Source organism: Hemiscyllium ocellatum, chromosome 21 (assembly GCF_020745735.1).
Source record: "Hemiscyllium ocellatum isolate sHemOce1 chromosome 21, sHemOce1.pat.X.cur, whole genome shotgun sequence".
Lineage (NCBI taxonomy): Eukaryota > Metazoa > Chordata > Chondrichthyes > Orectolobiformes > Hemiscylliidae > Hemiscyllium > Hemiscyllium ocellatum.
Window position 1 is genome coordinate 55,319,126 of NC_083421.1, and position 20,882 is coordinate 55,340,007.

A 20,882-nucleotide genomic window follows, 5' to 3' on the forward strand; every position below is an offset into this window, starting at 1 on the left:
AGAGCATTCTGCTAAAAATAGCTATTAGTGATTTCTGCTCATGGTCTTGACAACATGCCTCCTTCGACTAATGCGACCAGGACAAAAACCTGGACATCATCGTGTGGAATTTTGCTTTGCGCAAAATAAATGGCATATTCATCATAACATCAGTGCCTATGCTCACACTTTCAAAGAGTGACCACATGTATGATGGCAAAGATTCAGTGAGTGGACGGAAATTTGCCAGTTGGTGTATAACGTGAAATTGTCCAATAAATGTGAGGTTGTGCAATAGAACTTGGAAAAGTAGAACATTACTTAAGTGGAGAGAAACTACAGAATGCCACAATACTGAATTGTCTAGTTCCTAGTTCATGCATTACCATGCAAGTCCTTTGAATTATTTTCCACAGAGACCAATGGAGATTGGGTCATTGAATATATTCAGGGTTTTAGATAAGTTTTTGATTGACAAGGGAGTTAAGAGAAAGGCAAGGAAGTGCTATTAAACTCACAGTTCAACCATGACTTATTGACCGTAGAGCAAGTTCAACAGGCTACTCCAGTTTCTATTTCTAACATTCTTATGGATCTCCCAAATATGGGAGAACAAAACGGATTCTGTTTCACAATGTTCCCTTTCCTTGCAGTTCCACCATCAATTGTAATTGGTCAGTTGGAGTTGTCAGTGTTGGAGGACTCGCAGGCTCTTTTGCCATGTGTAACTCAGGGATCACCGGCACCTGTGGTATACTGGGAGAAGGATGGTGTTGCAGTGCCAGATGTTTCAGGAAAATTCACTGTATTGCAGTCTGGAGAACTGATTGTGGAAAATACAACGGTAAAGAACTGTTCATTGCTTACGTGTAACTTTCAAAAAAAGTGTCTCAGTCCCAACCCTCGAACTCAGCACCACCTTCCTAACCTGCAATCTTCTTCCTGACCTCTCCGCCCTCACCCCCACTCCGGCCTATCATCCTCACCTTAACCTCCTTCCACTATCGTATTTCCAATGCCCCTCCCCCAACTCCCTCCTCCCTACTTTTTATCTTAGCCTGCTGGACACACTTTCCTCATTCCTGAAGAAGGGCTCATGCCCGAAACGTCGATTCTCCTGCTCCTTGGATGCTGCCTGACCTGCTGCGCTTTTCCAGCAACACATTTTCAGTTCAAAAAAAGTGTGTCAAGCCTACTCTCATAGTCACTTTAGATGTTTCTTTTCTTGTGTGCTGTCCTTTTTTAGAAGTTTCTGGCTAATTTGGGAATACAGTTCCATGGATTTAGGCAACAGCAGTGAATTTACTTGCCCTTCCTGAGAGACTTCCTAGACCACCTTTATTCCACAGTCATATTCCACATATGAGATCAATTAATAAACTAAGAGTAAAACTTTGTCTCTTTCAGGGCCTTCTATTAACTATAGCTCAGTGATGACACTGTTGCCTCAGAGTTGTATTGTGTGTTGCAGTGTCACTCCAGAGACTTTGCACAAAAAGCAGGTTGATGATCCAGGACCACTGAAAGAACTTTTAGAGATGCTGTGTTTGTTGAGATGTTGAGTTGAATCCATCCCTGCCCTCTTAGATGCAAGTGAAGAATCAGGGCTATTAGCCCTAGTGACTTGGCGAGTATTTATCACTAAAGTAATGTCATTAAGAACAAATGATCTACTCAGTTTCACATCACTGTTTGTGGAAGTGTGCTATGTGTATAAGCGTATATTACAACAGTGACCACTCTTCACTTAAGACCTTTGGAACAACTGAGTTCATTGATTGGATGAACACCATGCCAACTGTCAAAATTATTAGCTATTCTTCCAGGAAACCCTTGCTTACTTCCCCTTTAACAGTTATTTTTCTTTTCTGTCCTATTATCTCTCCTTGTACCAAAATCTTAAAGGTGGGAGAAAGCAGCCAACATGCCTGCTGCCCTGAACTGCATCCCTTCCTTGAAAATAAGGCACCACCTATTTGTCATGGACAGTAACAGGTGACATCCTGTTAGTGTTTTGCCAACCCTGTGCCAATGCTATCATTTAGAGTTGAAATATCAGATATTTAGGATCTGCTTCTTCCAGTTCAGCCATTGACCATACAGAGACCAATGTACTATTTTTTTTTAAATCATATTTCACACTAGTTGTTAGTATCAGAGGACCTCATATTCTGTTACTGCAGGTCGGATGTCTTGGAATTTAGCAAGGACAGGAGTATTACATCACTCGCTTGTACTTAAGGAGCAGTGGCAAACAAGAAAGTGTTTTTAGTGTTCAAGAAGCTTCTCTTCAGATTAGAAATCTTTTGTTTTTGTTTTAAGGCTGTTTGCTACCACTTCAACAGAGGCACATTCACCAGTCTACACAATCACAGACCCTGTGACATCAGTGCCAGTGATGATGCAGGCAGTTGCCTGCATCAAAGAACAAGGTTTTGGATGCCTGTCGTTTGCTGCCAGATTCCCAACCCCTACCTCACTTGTCATGCAGCTTGCTATTCTGCTTATATCCAACTTCCCGTCCCTCTACTGCACTTCTCGTTGCCCTGCTCCCAACCCTTGGAACGTTGCTGCCTCACTACAGTCTCACCTGCTGCCCCATTCCCTAAACAAACCAGCAAGCCAGGCAATTTTACAGACAACTTAGAGAAGCAGAGAACAGCATAAGTTGACAGGCAGAAACAATGAATACGCAATGATCATATCAACAATGCCAATTTTCTATTCCAATGAGTTGGCAGAAGATAATGTTACTTAAATATGATACAGAAATATACATGTGTGATATCTGAATGGTCATATTTCAAACATTTTATACTCTAGGTTTATGTTGATTGGGTGAGTGCCAAAGAGTGGCAGATTAATACTGGGAAGTGGAATAACTCTAGGTTCACTTTTGATCTGGAGGCACTTGTTTCTGAAATGCTCTTCAGCATTGATGCAGGCTAGGGTACAGATTACAGTGACAGTGCATTGTCTACTGTTTTCAACTCAAAAACCATTTCCTTCTGTTGCTATACATTTGTAACATAAATTAGTTTCAGTACCAAACCTCACCAGCTCAGAGATAGCAGAGGAGTAAAACTTTCCACACCCAACAATTTGCCTTAATCCCAGTGCAGATGCATTTACTCAAATAGAGGGATATTTCTATTTCTGGTATCAATTGAGTAACTTACTCAGTTTTGAGGTGCTAATCTCTCGCAACCAGTTCTCTTGGCCAGGCCATATTGGTCATATGGCTAACACCAGACTTAGAGAATCATAAAGTCCTGGAGCACGGAAACAGACCCATTGCTTCAACTTGTCCACGATGACAAAGTTTCCCAAGCTAAGCTCATCCCACCTGCCCACGTTCGCTAAATATCTCTCCAAACCTTTCCTATTTGTGTACCTATCCAAATGGTTAAGATTATGTTTACCACGCTTGCCTTCATTGCTCAGTCCATTGAGTATAGGAATTGGTATGTAATGTTCAGGTTGTAAAGGACATTGGTGAGGCCACTGTGTACTGTGGTCTCCTTGCTTTAGGAAGGATATTATTAAATTATTACCATTAATTTGAGTCTAGTCTGACAGAAAACTCACAAGAGGCCAGCAGGAATGCTGTAGGAATGTCCTCAAAGCCTTGAAGCAGTGAAATATCCTTGCTGACTAATAAGAAACCTTGATTTGTACCTAGCAAAATGGAGAAAGTTTATGCAGGAAACCAACAAACTCATCAAGAGACTTCATTGGGAGCACACAGAGACAAAATCAGGATAACAGAGAGTGCACAGGTCTCCAGACAACCCATCCATTCAACCCTTCATGCACTATTTGCCTCACCTGTAACAGAGTCTGCACATTATGCATTGGCCTTAACAGCTACCTCAGAATGCATGGAATGGGATGGAAGTAAGCTAATCTCGATTTCCAAGGATTGCTGAAGAAGAGAAAAAGAATTTCTTGTTTCTTACATTAGCCCATTTAAAGCTTGTCAGTTCAGCATTGGACAGTGCTGTGCCCACACCAAGACAGCTGAGAATGGTTAACTTCCTCTCTTTTTTTCCCACAGCCAGAGGACGCCGGTGTCTATACCTGCACAGCAGTGAGTGCAGCCGGGAAGGCCAGCCATGATATCCACCTGTTTGTAAGTGTTCAACCAGCATTCACGGAACTCCCTGCAGATGTGTCTCTGCACAAAGGGGAAAGGCTTTTATTGACATGTGCTGCAAAGGGCCTTCCGATTCCACTCGTCAGCTGGAATTTCAATAACAAACCTATAACAGGTATGTAAATAAACAAAGAAGACTGTGTTATTTCCTGGAATATATATTTTGTGAAGAAGCAACATCATAGAAATTTACAAATTATTTGCAATCTTTCATTTTACCAGTTTAGTCCGACACTTTACACGAAGTGCTGACAGTTTGGTTACTGTATTTCCTCATTCAAATAGCTATTCCTCATAAAAGCCAATACAAAGTGCAATAAGCCATTTGACAACAGAAGTATCACAGACTGTTTAAGTCCTCTCCTCAGCTCTAGGTAAATTTTCTTAGTAGAGATCTCTGGAAAACTTGCAGTAAGCATAACTCTGCCCAATATCTGTACTCCCTTACCCAAATACTGTCAAGACTCAAAGCATCCAACTGTTAACAAGCTGCTGAGAATCAATAACTCCACATAAACTGGGAATCCAGTGTGTAGACATTTTAATAATTTCTTTGAACCATTAGCAAAACAGTGATTTCATCATTGCATGACTTGAATGTGTCATCATGGAAACGGTGGACAACTTGTCTGAATTTCCCTAAAATACATAAATAGAAATCAAGAAGAAGTCTTGATTTTAAAATTCTCATTCTGTTTTCAATTCTGTCTAAGGCCTTGTTCCTCCCTATTTTTTAAATCTCCAACAATCCTACAACCTTTCAAGATGTCTGTGCTGATCTGATTCCAGTCTGTGGTGCAGCCTGATTTTAACTATTCTGCTGTTGGTGAGCATGCATTCAGTTATCATGACCCTGAGTTCTGGTATTCCCTTCCTACAACTCTCCTCCCCTTTAAATTGCTCTTTAAAACCTACCTTTTTGAACAGGTTTTGTTAATTTGATCAACATATCTCTATATGTGGTGTCAGCATCAACTTTTGTTTTATATTGCACCTGTGAATTGATTCAGGATATTTGACATATTAAACTTGCTACATAAGTACGCTATTGATGACTCACCAAGTGGTGGGCTGTGCCTGCGAAACTGTATTCCATTATAAATACCTTTAGGTGAGGGAAATTAGGGTGAGTGGGGGAAAATAAAATGCCCACCCATAAACACACATTTACAGAGAGGTATTTCTGGGGACAGTTACTAGATGCCAGAGTGTGGTTTAATCCCAGTACTCGCTGAGGTAGTTTTTTGGGCCCTGTCTCCTTGTCAGTAGTAAGGTCATGACATATTGAACACAGTGGTTTTCTTTGTACTTTTATGATCTCTTTTATCTTTATTGCAAAGCTGAATCATACACTACTGTCACTATTTGCTTTAGATGAAAGTTTAAATGGAACAACATAAATCCAAAGTAAGTACATTCTAAGATTCCAAAGAGGTCTTATTGTTGGAAAATGGAACTTGTCTCTCTTCTGTTAAAACTCTGGTATTCATTTGAGACATATGTTTTAGAAATGTTGGGTTAAAGATCTGGGTTAGGTCAATGACATTTCTCTGTTCAGATTGTATTAACCAGGTTCATTGGTAACAAGGCTTTTGTATTCTGTGTATTGTGGTATACAGGAGAGTTACTATTTCACACAAACCCAGACATTATCTTGCTGTGAAAACCTTTTTTTTACAGACTTTTTTTGAAAATTATACATATTTTTACAAGTTTATAAATAAAAGAAAACCCAAGTATAAACATTGATATACAATTAAATCTTAAATATATAATAACCAAAATTTGTCAAACGAAAAAAAAAGATACTGAGAAAAAAACAAAACTCAACTAACTGCTAATCTAACCTACAACTAACCAGAGTGTATAATTAAGTCTCTTACATTATTCAAAGAAGAGAAAAAAAGTGACCGACAACACACAAATTGGGTAGTAAGATACATGCTCGGAATGTATTAACATCAAATCGTAACAAAACCCGTATACGTGTGGGATTGCTCTCCCAAAGGGCCCCGGACCAGCCAGATTCACCAACTCAATTAAATAAAAGCCCTTGTTAGGATAGCCGAAATATCTGTATTTATGTAATTCAAGAAGGGCTGCCATATTTTATGAAATAATTCGGTCTTTCGGTGCACCATATTTGTAAGAAAGTCAAGGGGATTTGCTGTCAGAGCACTTGCTACTTTAGTCCAATATCTATGGATCCTATGACAGGTCCATAGGCAATCTACAAGAGTGCCCACCTCTATTTTACATTTGGGACACATTGGAGATGCGCCTGCCTTAAATTTTGTCAACCAGTCTGGTGCTATATGGGCCCTATGAAGTATTTTCAACTGAATGGCCTGAGTTCTGTTGCAGATGGTGATTCTTCTGGCATTTTCCCAAATGTCATTCCACGTTTCTATAGAGATTTCCAATCCTAAATCCTGATCCCATGTTTTAAGCAGATTGTCCATATCTCCCGATACTTCATCATGTAATAGATGATAAATAGTGCTGACGGAAGATGCCCCCCATTGGCCATAGCACTCTACGTTCTCTATCTGATTTATAAAGACTATCCAATAACATAGTCTTCTTCTGTATATAATCTCGAATTTGGAAGTATCGAAAGAGGTCTCCATCAGGTAATCCGAATTTCTGACACAGCTGTTCAAAAGACATCAGGACCCCTTCTTTAAACAGATCCCCTAGACATGAGATACCCTGGATGTCCAGAGTTTGAAAGTGACATCTGTAGGCCGCGGTTGAAATCCCCATGCTCCCACTATCGGAGCATAGGGTGATGTTTTATGTGAGTTGCCCTCATTTTGCCACACTATATTCCAAGCTTTAATTGTGTTTAGTATTATAGGGTTTTTACATTGATCCATAATGATTTTCCTCTTGTCTGAAAATAAAAGGTTAATAAGTGGGCATTTTACTTGAGAAGCCTCGATGTCCAGTCAGATTGATTGTGGATCAGACAAGACCCAATCAGCTGTGTAACTTAATAGGGAACTTAACTGATATTTCTTAAAATCTGGGAAACCCAATCCTCCCCTTGCCTGTGGAAGCTGTAGCTACTTCAGCTTAATGAGGGGCCGTCTATGATTCCAGATAAAGGAACCCAACCAGCCATATAACTTACATAGTGCCAGCCTCGGCAGCATCACCGGAAGCATTCTCATAGGGTATAGGACACGGGGCAGGACATTCATTTTAATTAGTGCTATTCTACCCAGCCAGGAAACTGGAAGGTCTCCCCATTGCTGAAGATCCTGCCTTATCCTTTCCAGTAAATGAACAAAGTTAGCCTTGTATAACTGACCAAATACTGGGGCAATAAAAATGCCTAAATATAAGAAGTCCTCCAGGGACCACTGAAAGGGAAAGTGGGATCCGTCCACTAAGTGGGATACACTAGCAAGGCCACCCATTGGCATAGCCTTCGATTTTGAGAAATTAATTTTATAGCCTGAAAATACACTAAATGTATTAATAACTTGGATTAAGCGAGGCATGGACATCAAAGGATTACTGAGAAATAGAAGAACATCATCTACATAAAGGGTAATTTTATGTTTACCTGTACCAATCCTCAGAGCCGTTATATTAGGATCAGCCCGTATAGCTTCTGCTAGTGGCTCAATTATTAGCGTAAATTGCAATGGCGAGAGAGGATATCCCTGATGGCAGCCCCTACCCACATTGAAACTATCCGAGCCTAATCCATTGGTAACCTAACTGCTTTGGGATCACTATACAATGTTGAGACCCATTTGGTAAACACCTTTCCAACACCAAACCTTTTCAATGTGTAAAACAAATATGACCATTCAACCCAAAGGTCGAATGCCTTTTCCGCATCTAATGAGACTACTACACCTGGTATCTTTCCCTGATGGCAGGCTTGAATCACATTCAAAACCCTTCTAACATTATTGGATGATCTACGGCCCTTAATAAACCCCGTCTGATTCTCCTTTATGATATGTGGCAATACCCTTTCCAGCTTCAATGCTAACATTTTAGACAGGATTTTAAAATCTACATTTAGCAAGGATATTGGTCTGTATGACGCGCAATCTTCTGGGTCCTTTTCTTTTTTAAGGATAAGAGAGATATTTGCCTCTTTCAGCGAAGGCGGGAGACAGCCCTGACTGTATGCGTAGTTATACATGTCCATAAGTGGACCAGCCAATCTTCCTGTAAATTCTTTATAGAATTCAGCTTGAAAGCCATCTGGGCCAGGTGCCTTACCGCTCTGAAATTGCTTGATTGCGTCAAGTATTTCTTGGATTATTAGGGGAACATTCAAGACCGATACCTTTTCCGGAGTTAGGTCTGGAAAGGTCAGGTTTTTAAAAAATGACTGCATCCTCCTCGTCCTGTCTTCGTAATCCTGCAATTTATATAAATCAGAATAAAATTTTCTAAAGATTGCGTAAATCCCTTTATGATCATGAGGCAGAATACCCGTACTTTCCTTGATAGACGTGATAGTTTGAGGGGCCTTCTTTCTCTTTGCGAGAAATGCTAAGTATCTACCAGGTGTATCGCCAAATTCATATAACCTTTTTGCAAATAATATTTCCCACTTAGCCGTTTGGTTAAGCGTGGTGTTTAGAGCTGTCCTAAGGGCCGTAATCCTTTGCAATTTGATAATAGAAGGTCTATCAGCGTATGCTGTTTCAGCTGCTTTTAAGTGAGCTTCGAGCAGACGCTGTTGTTCTCCCTTTAATTTTTTCTGGGTCGCTGAGTAGGAGATGATCAAACCTCATGCGTAAGCTTTGATGGTCTCCCACATCATTGATGGGTTGCTAGCCGTACCTAAATTAATTTCTAAAAATGTTTTAAATTCTTGAGAGAAGTACTTTACAAATTTACTATCTTTCATCAGGAAGGGGTCCATACGCCAATGCCGGGGGGATATCTCATTGTTCCTCGCCTTGATTTCCATATATACAGCAGCGCGATCGGAAATTGCTAAACTGCCTATTTTACAGGATGATATGGAATTTTAAAAAATCGAGGGGGCAAATAACATATCGATTCTGGTATGACATTTATGTGGATTGGAGTAAAAAGAAAAATCTCTGCCCTGTGGGTGAAGGCATCTCCATACATCTACTAATCCTAATTCTTTGTTCAAATCCACTAATTGTCTAGATCTAGGAGATAATCCTGTAGTACTCTTGGGAATCCTATCTATTTCCAGATCCATAGTACAATTAAAATCTCCCCCTATAATTGTATGATGGGCAACGAGAGCCATCAATTTTGAGAAGACTTCCTTTATAAATTTAAAAGGATGTGCCGGGGGGCAATACAAATTTAAGATCCCATATTCCTCTCCATGTATAAGGGCTTTAATCAGAATATATCATCCAGATTCGTCTTTTATCTGATTTAGGATTTTGAAACGGAAATTCTTCCAAATAAGAATAACAACTCCCCTGCTTTTTGAGGTGAAAGAAGAAAAAAAGGCCTGATCAAATCCACCCTGTTGTAATTTCAAATGTTCTTTATTCAATAAGTCTGTCTCATGTAGGAGAACTGCATCAACCCTTTCTTTCTTGAGGTTTGATAATCTTTTCTTCCTTTTGACTGGTGAATTACTCCCCTTGATATTCCAGGTGCACCACTTAACCGACTGATCAACCATAATCGTCCAGGCAAGTCCAAGACCTCTCAGGAGGGGAAACCCTATCCAGAACATTCCGAGCATAGAGCATATAAAATTCACAAAAATAAAGGCTCTTTAATACACTCACATCAATATAATAAAAAACTATTTCTAAATAAAAAGATATAAAACATATTGAAATGGAGATTTTCCCCCTTGTTCCCAGGGGGTATCACTTTCTTTCCAAAAGTCCATTGTATCCTCTCCCAACCAGTGCCCCACCCTTGACCCAGGCGCTCCTCAATAGAAAATTCAAATATATTACAGAGCTAGAGTTAACAGTGAGCACCCAACCTGCTCCGTCACCCCTCCCACCCACACCAACACCTGGATATATTTGGTAATGTTAATATCATGTATAAACATATATAACCATAAAGTTACAGCCTCAACAAGCAATAATTAAATACACTCATACAAAATAACAGGGGAAAACAACCCCGCTCTCAAAGACAGAAATAAAATAGGATAAGGTAACTATCTCCCCCCACCAACATTAACTAGACCCCCTGGCCTATATGTATATATAAAAAAAAGGGAAGAAAATCGCTAAGTAGAGAACAAATAAATAAATCCCTCTCCCCAAAAATAATATTAAACAGTCAGGTAAAAAAAGGGATTAATATAAAAAAAGGGGAGGATGTAAACTGGGGTGGGGGGAGAGCAAAACAACATCAATTAACTCTTACAATTTATCTAAGAGAGTCCAAAAATTCCTTGGTCTTTTCCGGCGATCCAAAGTTATACACGGACCCTTCATGGTTAAAGCTTAGCGTCGCTGTGTAGCGCAAGGAGTACTGAATATTTAAGTCCCTTAAACACTTCTTCGCTTCATCAAATGCCTTCCTCTTTCGGATCAGAGCTGGGGAAAAGTCCTGGAATAACATAATCTTGCATCCTTTACAAATCATGGTTTGGGGATCTTTCTCAAGATTTATGGAAGCTTCCAAGAGCATCTGCCTCTCCTTGTAGCTCTGCAGCCGGAACAGGACCAGACGGGGGCGCTGGTTTGAGCTGGGCCTGCGTATTGCAACCCAGTAGGCCCATTCCACCCTTACCGGACCTGATCCAGCCTCCAGATCTAAAAGCTGTGGAAGCCACTGCTCAAGGAACACTGTAAGCTGGCCTTCCTCTTCCTGTTCGGGAAGGCCCAGCAAACAAATATTTTTTTGACGACCTCAATTTTCGTGGTCGTCAGTGTGATTCTCTAAGGTCCGGACTCACTGTTCGAGAGTCTGGACCCAGTCCACGGCCGATTCTGCTGTAGTCTCGGAGATCGCCACCTTTAGCTCCGCCCCTCTGACTCGATGCTCGATTTCCTTAATGTCTCGGTCGTGCTTTTGGAGTGCGGCTGAGAGTGAGTCCCATTGGCTCCGGGACTCTTCAATGAAGGTGTCAATCTTCGCATCAAGTTTAGAGATTATTTCCACAAGGCTCGCCACCGTAGGTAAGTCTCCCAAGGCAGATGCAGCTGGAGAGGGTGGGGGAGGGGTTCCTGCCTGCTGAGAACTGCGGGCTCCCTTCCCTTTAGTCATTTTTACTGGAGATTAAATTGTTGAAATTCAGTACTAAGCAACTAATTACATTAGGTAAAAACTATTTTAAATGATTTGGTAAGTGTGGTAGAGGTGGGTGACCCACTTTGCCCAAGTCTTGGGAGGAACACTATAGACTCAGACTTACTGAATTGCCGCCATCTTGGATCTCCCCACTGTGAGAACTGTTAAAGGTGACGGGGAATACATGCCAGATCTAACAACACAATTAGTCAGGTTTTCGTAACAGTTTCTGTGGTAGTTTGCTGTCATAGACCATTGAAGTGCAGCTTCGGGACAAAAAGAGGAAGTTCAGCCTCTTGATCCAGCTTCACTATTCAATCAGATCGTTGCTGACCTGTGTCTCAACTCCATTTCCTTAACTTTGCTCCAAGTATCTTGATAGACTTACTTAATAAAATTCATCGATCTTAGTGAAAGCTTCAATTGTCCCACCATCCATTACTTTTTATTCCCCTTGTATATGGAAGTGGAGACAGTGAATGATTTCAGAAGAAAATTGGAAGGTTTCTTGATGTAAGTAAACTTTCAGGGCTATTAGAGTGAGGAAATGGGACTGATTGGATTGCAGTATAGAGATCTGGCATGAATTCAATAAGCTGAATTACCTCTTGTATCATTATAACTTTGAGGATGTAACTCTGAAGATGGATGAGAGAGATCCAGTAGATGTAGTGTACCTGCACTTTCAGAAAGCTTTTGATAAAGTCCCAAATAGGAGGCTAGTGAACAAACTTAGGGCGCATAGTATTGGGGGCAAAGTTCTAACTTGGATTGAAAGTTGCTTGACTGATAGGAAACAAAGAGTAGTGATAAGCGGCTCCATTTCGGAATGGCAGGCAGTGACCAGTGGGGTACTGGGACTGCAGCTTTTTACAATATATATTAATGATATAGAAGATGGTATTAGTAATAACATTAGCAAATTTGCTGATGATACTAAGCTGGCAGGGTGAAATGTGATAAGGATGTTAGGAGATTACAGGGTGACCTGGACAGGTTAGGTGTGTGGTCAGATGCATGGCAGATGCAGTTTAATGTGGATAAATGTATGGTTATCCACTTTGGTGGCAAGAACAGGAAGGCAGATTACGACCTAAATGGAATCAATTTAGGTAAAGGGGCAGGACAAAGAGATCTGGGTGTTCTTGTACACCAGTCAATGAAGGTAAACATGCAGGTACAGCAGGTAGTGAAGAAGGCTAATAGCATGCTGGCCTTCATAACAAGAGGGATTGATTATAGAAGCAAAGAGGTTCTTCTACAGCTGTACAGGGCCCTGGTGAGACCACGCCTGGAGTGTTGTGTGCAGTTCTGGTCTCCAAATTTGAGGAAAGACATTCTGGCTATTGAGGGAAATCCCATGCAAGGACTGCACAAAACACTACATAGGACAAACAGGAAGACAGCTAACGACCCGCATCCATGAACACCAACTAGCCACGAAACGACACGACCAGCTATCCTTGGTAGCCACACACGCAGATGACGAACAACATGAATTCGACTGGGACAACACTACTATTATAGGGCAAGCCAAACAGAGAACAGCCAGGGAATTCCTAGAGGCATGGCACTCATCCACTGATTCTATCAACAAACACATCGACCTGGACCCAATATACCGGCCACTGCAGCGGACAACAACTGACAACCGGAAGCGGCAGAGACAAACCACTATAAATGCCGGAGGAAAGATCACAGAAGCGCTTCACAGGAGGCTCCCAAGCACTGAGGATGTCACTTAGAAAGGGGACAAAATGTTTGCAACACAAACTCCCAGCTCGGTGAACAGAACCACAACAACGAGCACCCGAGCTACAAATCTTCTCCCAAACTTTGAATTCTTGATGTAGAACCATATTGCTATTCCATTATTGTCACAGGGTCAAAATCCGAGAACTCCTACCTAATGACACTGTGGGCATACCAACACTACACCACAACAGAATCAAGAAAGTTGCTCATCGCTTGAGGGCAATTAGGAATGGACAACAATTGCTGGCCTAGCCACTAATGCTTATACATAGCAGTGGCAATTGCTTTAGCAGTTCTAAGCAACCTGTATGAGGAACAGTATCATGAGTTTCCATAGTTATTAATTTAACCTGGGGCAGTGTTTGTCGAGGAATAAGACAGTGTTATTTTCTGGGTCTGTAGATTGTGAAGGAGCAAAATGGCCTTTGCAGTGATATGTACTTCTTGTCAGATGTGGGAGTTCAAAGAGAGTTTAAGGGTTACTGCGGATTATATCTGCCATAAATGCTGTTGGATGCGAATCTTATCAGATAGAGTGGATCGGTTGGAGAGACAGATAGAAGGGATGAGGAATTTGCAACAGCAACAGTATGTGATGGATGGCAGTTATAGGAAGGGGGGGAAGTCTCAGATACAGTCACATAGATGGGTTAACTCCAGGAAGGGTGAGAGAGGTCGGCACCTAAGGCAGGAGTCTTTTGTGGATATACCAATTTCAAACAGGTATGCTATTTTGGAAAATGTAGGGGGTGATGGATTCTCAGGGGAATGTAGCACGAACAGCCAAGTTTCTGGTATTGAGTCTGGCTCAAATGCAACATGGGGAACGTCGGCTTCCAAAAGATCAATTGTGTTTGGGGATTCTGTAGTCAGAGGTACAGACAAGCTTTTCTGTGGCCAGCAGAGAAAAAGCAGAATGGTGTGTTATTTCCCTGGTGCCAGGATCAAGGATGTCTCAAAGAGGGTGCAGAATGTTCTCATGGGGCGAGGGGCCAGCAAGAGGTCATTGTCTACATTGGAACCAATGATATAGGAAGGGAAAAGGTTGAGATTCTGAAGGGGGATTACAGGGAGTTAGGCAGAAATTTAAAAAGGACGTCCTCAAGGGTAGAAATATCTGAATTACTCCCTGTGCCAAGAGCTAGTGAGGGTAGGAATAGGAGGATAGAACAGATGAATGCATGGCTGAGGAGCTGGTGTATGGGAGGAGGATTCACATTTTTGGATCATTGGAATCTCTTTTGGGTTAGAAGTGACCTGTACAAGAAGGACGGATTGCACCTAAATTGGAAAGGGACTAATAGACTGGCAGGGTTATTTGCTAGAACTGCTTGGGAGGATTTAAACTAGTAAGGTGGGGGGTGGGACCCAGGGAGATAGTGAGGAAAGAGATCGATCTGAGACGGGTACAGCTGAGAACAGAAGTGAGTCAACAGTCAGGGCAGGCAGGGAAAAGGTAGGACTAATAGATTAAACTGCATTTATTTCAATGCAAGGAGCCTAACAGGGAAGGCAGATGAACTCAGGGCATGGTTAGGAACATTATAGCTTTAAATTAAGGGGTGGTAGGTATAGGACCGATGTTAGGGGTAGATTCTTCACACAGCGGGTTGTGAGTTCATGGAATGCCCTGCCCGTATCAGTGGTGAACTCTCCTTCTTTATGGTCATTTAAGCGGGCATTGGATAGGCATTTGGAAGTTATTGGGCTAGTATAGGTTAGGTAGGATTTGGTCGGCGCAACATCGAGGGCCGAAGGGCCTGTACTGCGCTGTATCCTTCTATGTTCTATGTTCTATGTTCTATGGGACTGGGATATCATAGCAATTACAGAAACATGGCTCAGGGATGGGCAGGATTGGCAGCTTAATGTTCCAGGATACAAATACTACAGGAAGGATAGAAAGGCAGGCAAGAGAGGAGGGAGAGTAGTATTTTTGACAAGGGATAGCATTACAGCTGTGCTGAGGGAAGATATTCCTGGAAATACATCCAGGGAAGTTATTTGGGTGGAACTTAGAAATAAGAAAGGGATGATCACCTTATTGGGATTGTATTATAGACCCCCCAATAGTCAGAAGGAAATTGAGAAACAAACTTGTAAGGAGATCCCAGTTATCTGTAAGAATAATGGGGTAGTTATGATTGGGGATATTAACTTTCCAAACATAGACTGGGACTGCCATTGTGTTAAAGGTTTAGATGGAGAAGAATTTCTTAAGTGTGTACAAGACAATTTTCTGATTCAGTATGTGAATGTACCAACTAGAGAAGGTGCAAAACTAGACCTACTCTTGGGAAATAAGGCAGGCAGGTGACTGAGGTGTCAGTAGGGGAGCACTTTGGGGCCAGCGACCATAATTCTATTCGTTTTAAAATAGTGATGGAAAAGAATAGACCAGATCTAAAAGTTGAAGTTCTAAAGTGGAGAAAGGCCAATTTTGACGGTATTAGGCAAGAACTTTCGAAAGCTGATTGGAGACAGATATTCGCAGGTAAGGGGACGGCTGGAAAATAGGAACACTTCAGAAATGAGATAACAAGAATCCAGAGAAAGTATATTCCTGTCAGGGTGAAAGGGAAGGCTGGTAGCTATAGGGAATGCTGGATGACTAAAGAAATTGAAGGTTTGGTTAAGAAAAAGAAGGAAGCATATGTCAGGTATAGACGGGATAGATTGGGTGAATCCTTAGAAGAGTATAAAGAAAGTAGGAGTATACTTAAGAGGGAAATCAGGAGAGCAAAACGGGGACATGAGATGCTTTGGCAAGTAGAATTAAGGAGAATTCAAAGGGTTTTTACAAATATTTTAAAGACAAAAGGGTAACTAGGGAGAGATTAGGGCCCCTCAAAGATCAGCAAGGCGGCCTTTCTGTGGAGCCACAGAAAATGGGGGAGATACTAAATGTTTATTTCGCATCAGTATTTACTGTGGAAAAGGATATGGAAAGTATAGACTGTAGGGAAATAGATCGTGACATCTTGCAAAATGTCCAGATTACAGAGGAGGAAGTGCTGGATATCTTGAAACGGTTAAAAGTGGATAAATCCCCAGGACCTGATCAGGTGTACCCGAGAACTCTGTGGGAAGCTAGAGAAGTGATTGCTGGGCCTCTTGTTGAGATATTTGTATCATCGATAGTCACAGGTGAGGTGCCGGAAGACTGGAGGTTGGCAAACGTGGTGCCACTGTTTACAAAGGGCGGTAAAGACAAGCCCGGGAACTATAGACCGGTGAGCCTGACCTCGATGGTGGGCAAGTTGTTGGAGGGAATCCTGAGGGACAGGATGTACATGTATTTGGAAAGGCAAGGAGTGATTAGGGATAGTCAACATGGTTTTGTGCGTGGGAAATCATGTCTCACAAACTTGATTGAGTTTTTTGAAGAAGTAACAAAGAAGATTGATGAGGGCAGAGTAGTAGATGTGAACTATATGGACTTCAGTAAGGCATCGACAAGGTTCCCCGTCGGAGACTGATTAGCAAGGTTAGATCTCATGGAATACAGGGAGAACAAGCCATTTGGATACAGAACTGGCTCACAGGTAGGAGACAGAGGGTGGTGGTGGAGGGTTGATTTTCAGACTGGAGGCCTGTGACCAGTGGAGTGCTACCAGGATCAGTGCTGGATCCTCTATTTTTTGTCATTTACATAAATGATTTGGATGCGAGCATAAGAGGTACAGATAGTAAGTTTGCAGATGACACCAAAATTGGAGGTCTAGTGGACAGTGAAGAGGGCAACCTCAGATTACAACAGGATCTGGACCAGATGGGCCAATGGGCTGAGATGTGGCAGATGGAGTTTAATTCAGATAAATGCGAGGTGCTGCATTTTGGGAAAGCAAATCTTAGCAGGACTTATACACTTAATGGTAAGATCCTAGGGAGTGTTGCTGATCAAAGAGACCTTGGGTGCAGGTTCATGGCTCCTTGAAAGTGGAGTCGCAGGTAGATAGGATAGTGAAGAAGGCTTTTGGTATGCTTTCCTTTATTGGTCAGAATATTGAGTACAGGAGTTGGGAGGTCATGTTGCAGCTGTACAGGACATTGGTTAGGCCACTGTTGGAATATTGTGTGCAATTCTAGTCTCCTTCCTATCGGAAAGATGTTGCGAAACTTGAAAGGGTTCAGAAAAGATTTATAAGGATGTTGCCAGGGTTCGAAGATCTGAGCTACAGGGAGAGGCTGAACAGGCCGGGGCTGTTTTCCCTGGAGCGTTGGAGACTGAGGGGTGACCTTACAAAATTATGAGGGGCATGGATAGGGTAAATAGACAAAGTCTTTTGTCTGGGGTCGGGGAGTCCAGAACTAGAGGGCATAGGTTTAGGGTGAGAGGGGAAAAGAGACCTAAGGGGCAAATTTTTCATGCAGAGGGTAGTACATGTATGGAATGAGCTGCCAGAGGATGTGGTGGAGGCTGGTACAGTTGCAACATTTAAGAGGCATTTAAGAGGTATATGAATAGGAAGGGTTTGGAGGGCTATGGGCTGGGTGCTGGCAGGTGGGACTAGATTAGGTTGGGATATCTGGTCGGCATGGATGGGTTGGACCGAAGGGTCTCTTTCCATGCTGTACATCTCTATGACTCTATGAGTAGGCCATACTCGAACCTACTCTATCATTCAATAAGATCAGAACTGATCATCTATTTCAGTTGTGTTTTCGCACTATATCACCATACTCAGCCCCACTCTCTTTAAATTCAGTAAAATAAAAGCATCCAAATAGAATGACTGTAGTTTTAAGTTTATGTTCACTCATGCTTGATTTGCACAGATGGTTTCTCTGTATCTACCCACATTCACCCCTTAATCCTTTATTAACCAAGGGATCAAAGGCAAGTTTATACAACCTGTTTTAACATCCTAAGCCCTAGGATCATTATGATTCTGCACTGTATTCACTCAATTGCCCGTATGTCCTTCCTGAGGTGTAGTCCCCAGAACTGAATAGGTCTAACCAAGACATTCCATTAACCTTCAACTTCTTGCTGGTTCATGCAAAGGTTTTATAGAGACTGATTTTTTGCTTCTGACAGGCTGAGATTCTGAATATCATTGCGTCTTTGTGTTGATGTGGGAACAGAGAAGGGAGTTCAGAATGAATGAAGCAACTTATAGAGGAAAAGAGTGAAGTGGAGTCACACTGGGCCTCCTTTCATGCAGCTCAAATAAACAATTCAAGAATGGCATTTTGACATGTACTATTTGTTCGCTAGGCAATGGTAGCTCGTGTAGCAGAAGCATGGTGCATTATTGCATAAGGAGAAGAAGTAGTCTCTTTGGCTCCTCGCACCCACTCCATCATTCAGTCAGATCAAGGCTGATCTTCTACCTCCACTCCATTTCAACACCCTCGCCCCATAACTCTATTCCTTTAGTATCCAAAAATTTATTTATCTCTTATCTTGAAATTCTTCAATGACTGATCATGCACAGCTTACTGAATAGAATTCTAAAGATTCACACCCACTGAGTGCAGCATTTTCTTATCATCTCAGTTCTCCATAGCTGATTCTCATTTTGAGATTGTGTGCCCATGTTGTCGGCTCCCCAGGTAAGGGAAAAATCATTCTAGTATCCATATTCTGCCAACTCCCCTTTAGAATTTTATTTGTTATAATGAGATCACCTCTCATTGTAAGTAAGAGTGCATACTTATGTCAAAAGTTGCACAGTGAAATTAGGTAAATGACCTTTTTCTTTCTACGCTGGGCTAAGTGGTGCCATTTACCCAGTTGCTGTACCAATCAGGATTCTTACCGTAGTTTACTCTGTTTTGTTATTCAGCGAAAGATTCTGGGAAAGAAGGTCGAAGTGAGCTGATAATAGAAAAGGTATCCAAAGAACATTCTGGTACTTACGTGTGCACAGCAGAAAGTGATGTAGGAATGATCAAGGCAGTTGGATTTGTCGCTGTGAAAGGTAAGACTTCTACTGGCTGACTAGTGAACATTTTCCATTAACATTTTGGGAACAGTAATAACTTTCTACCAATCATGGAGCAAAGGTGTTTCAGCAGCAGGTGTCAAGAGAGTGCCAGCCGGGGGAAGGTAAGTTTGAATATAAAGTATTTATCTTGTGAATCAGCAGCCTCTACTTCAGCAGCAGGTGTCAAGAGAGGGGGCAGCCAGGAAGGAAGTTTGATTAAGGCGGCACGGTGGCTCAGTGGTTAGCACTGTTGCCTTACAGCGCCAGGGACCTGGGTTCAATTCCTGCCTCGGGCAACTGTCTGTGTGGAGTTTGCACACTCTCCCCATGTCTGTGTGGGTTTCCTCCGGGTGCTCTGGTTTCCTCCCACAGGTTAGGTGAATGGGCCATGCTAAATTGCCCATACTGTTAGGTGCATTAGTCAGGGGTAAATGTAGGGGAGCGGGACTGGGAGTGTTGCTCTTCGGAGGGTCGGTGTGGACTTGTTGGGCCGAAGGGCCTGATTCCATACTGTAGGAAATCTAACCTAATCTATAGAATATTTACCTCATGTATCGGCGGAGCAAAAGCTGAACAGAAACGGAAGTGGATATGGGGACTGCTGGGTACATTCAGGCAGTGGCTAAAACCAAAACACTACACTTGTTGTGTCTCCCAACCGTCCCCCTCCTCGAACCAAAAAAAAGGACTCTGTGTGGAGGGTTGCTAAAGTAAGGTAATTTTTGTCTCTTGTGGCAATCTAGAGCAGAGGGGATGGAAGCTATGGCAGTTGCATGCTTCTCTTGCGGGATGTAGGAAGTAAGGTCACCACTAGTGACTTCACCTGTGACTACTGCAGCCAACTGCAGCTCTTCACACACCACATTAGGGAACTGGAGCTAGATGAACTTCGGATCATTTTGGAGGCCAAGGGAGTGACAGAGCGGAGTTATAGGGAGGGAGTCACACCTAAGTTACAGGATAAAGGTATCTGGTGACTATAAGGAGTGGGAAAGGCAGCTAGTGCAGGGATCCCTTGTGGCTGTTCCCTTCATTAATAAAGATACCACTTTGGATACTGTTGGAGGAATGAGTTACTAGGGAAAAGCCACAGCAACCTGGTCTCTGGCACTGAACCTGTCTCTGTGGCTCAGAACGCAAGGGGGAAGAACAGCAGAGCGATAGTGATAGGGGATTCAATGATTAGAGGAACTGACATGCTGCAACTGAGTCTCCAGGATGGTATGTTGCCTCCCGGATGCCAGGGTCAGGGATGTCTCAGATAAAGTCTACAGGATTCTTAAAGGGGGTGGATTAGCAGCCAAAAGTTGTGGTACACATCGGTGCCAATGACATATCTAGAAAAAGGGATGAGGTTCTCAAAAGTGAATGTAGCGAGTTAGGTTGAAGCTAATAGGCAGGATGAGCCACTTTAGTAATCTCAAGATTGCTACTGGTGCCATGGGCTAGTGAGGCTAGGAACAGAGAGCAAGTGCAGCTGAACACATGGCTACAGAGCTGGGTATAGGAGGGAAGGCTTGAGATATGTGGATCATTGGGATATCTTCTGGGGAAGGTGGGACCTTCCCCAGAAGGTGGAAAAGAGAACAGGTTGCACCTGAACTGGAGGTGTATCAATATCCTGGATGGGAGGTTTTCTCGAGCTGGTTGGGAGAGTTTAAGCTAGTTTGGCAGGGATGGGAACTGGAGCTACAGATCAGAGGATGGGGTAGCTAGTGAACAGGCAGATACAACATGCAGAGAGTCTGTGAGGAAGGATAGACAACTGATAGGGCAAAGTTGTCGTCAATGTGATGGGTTGAAGTGAGTCTATTTTAGCACAAGAA

General features: G+C 42.3%; 1 protein-coding gene across 1 annotated transcript in view; it reads left to right on the forward strand.

Moving 5' to 3' along the window:
* Positions 1-20,882, forward strand: part of LOC132825764 (hemicentin-1-like) — a 436,368-nt gene that overhangs the window by 360,845 nt on the left and 54,641 nt on the right. Inside the window, exons 83-85 of the mRNA XM_060841228.1 lie at positions 633-823; positions 4,037-4,250; positions 18,916-19,050. Coding sequence (XP_060697211.1) covers positions 633-823; positions 4,037-4,250; positions 18,916-19,050 — 540 coding nt within the window. The remainder of the gene's footprint in view (positions 1-632; positions 824-4,036; positions 4,251-18,915; positions 19,051-20,882) is intronic.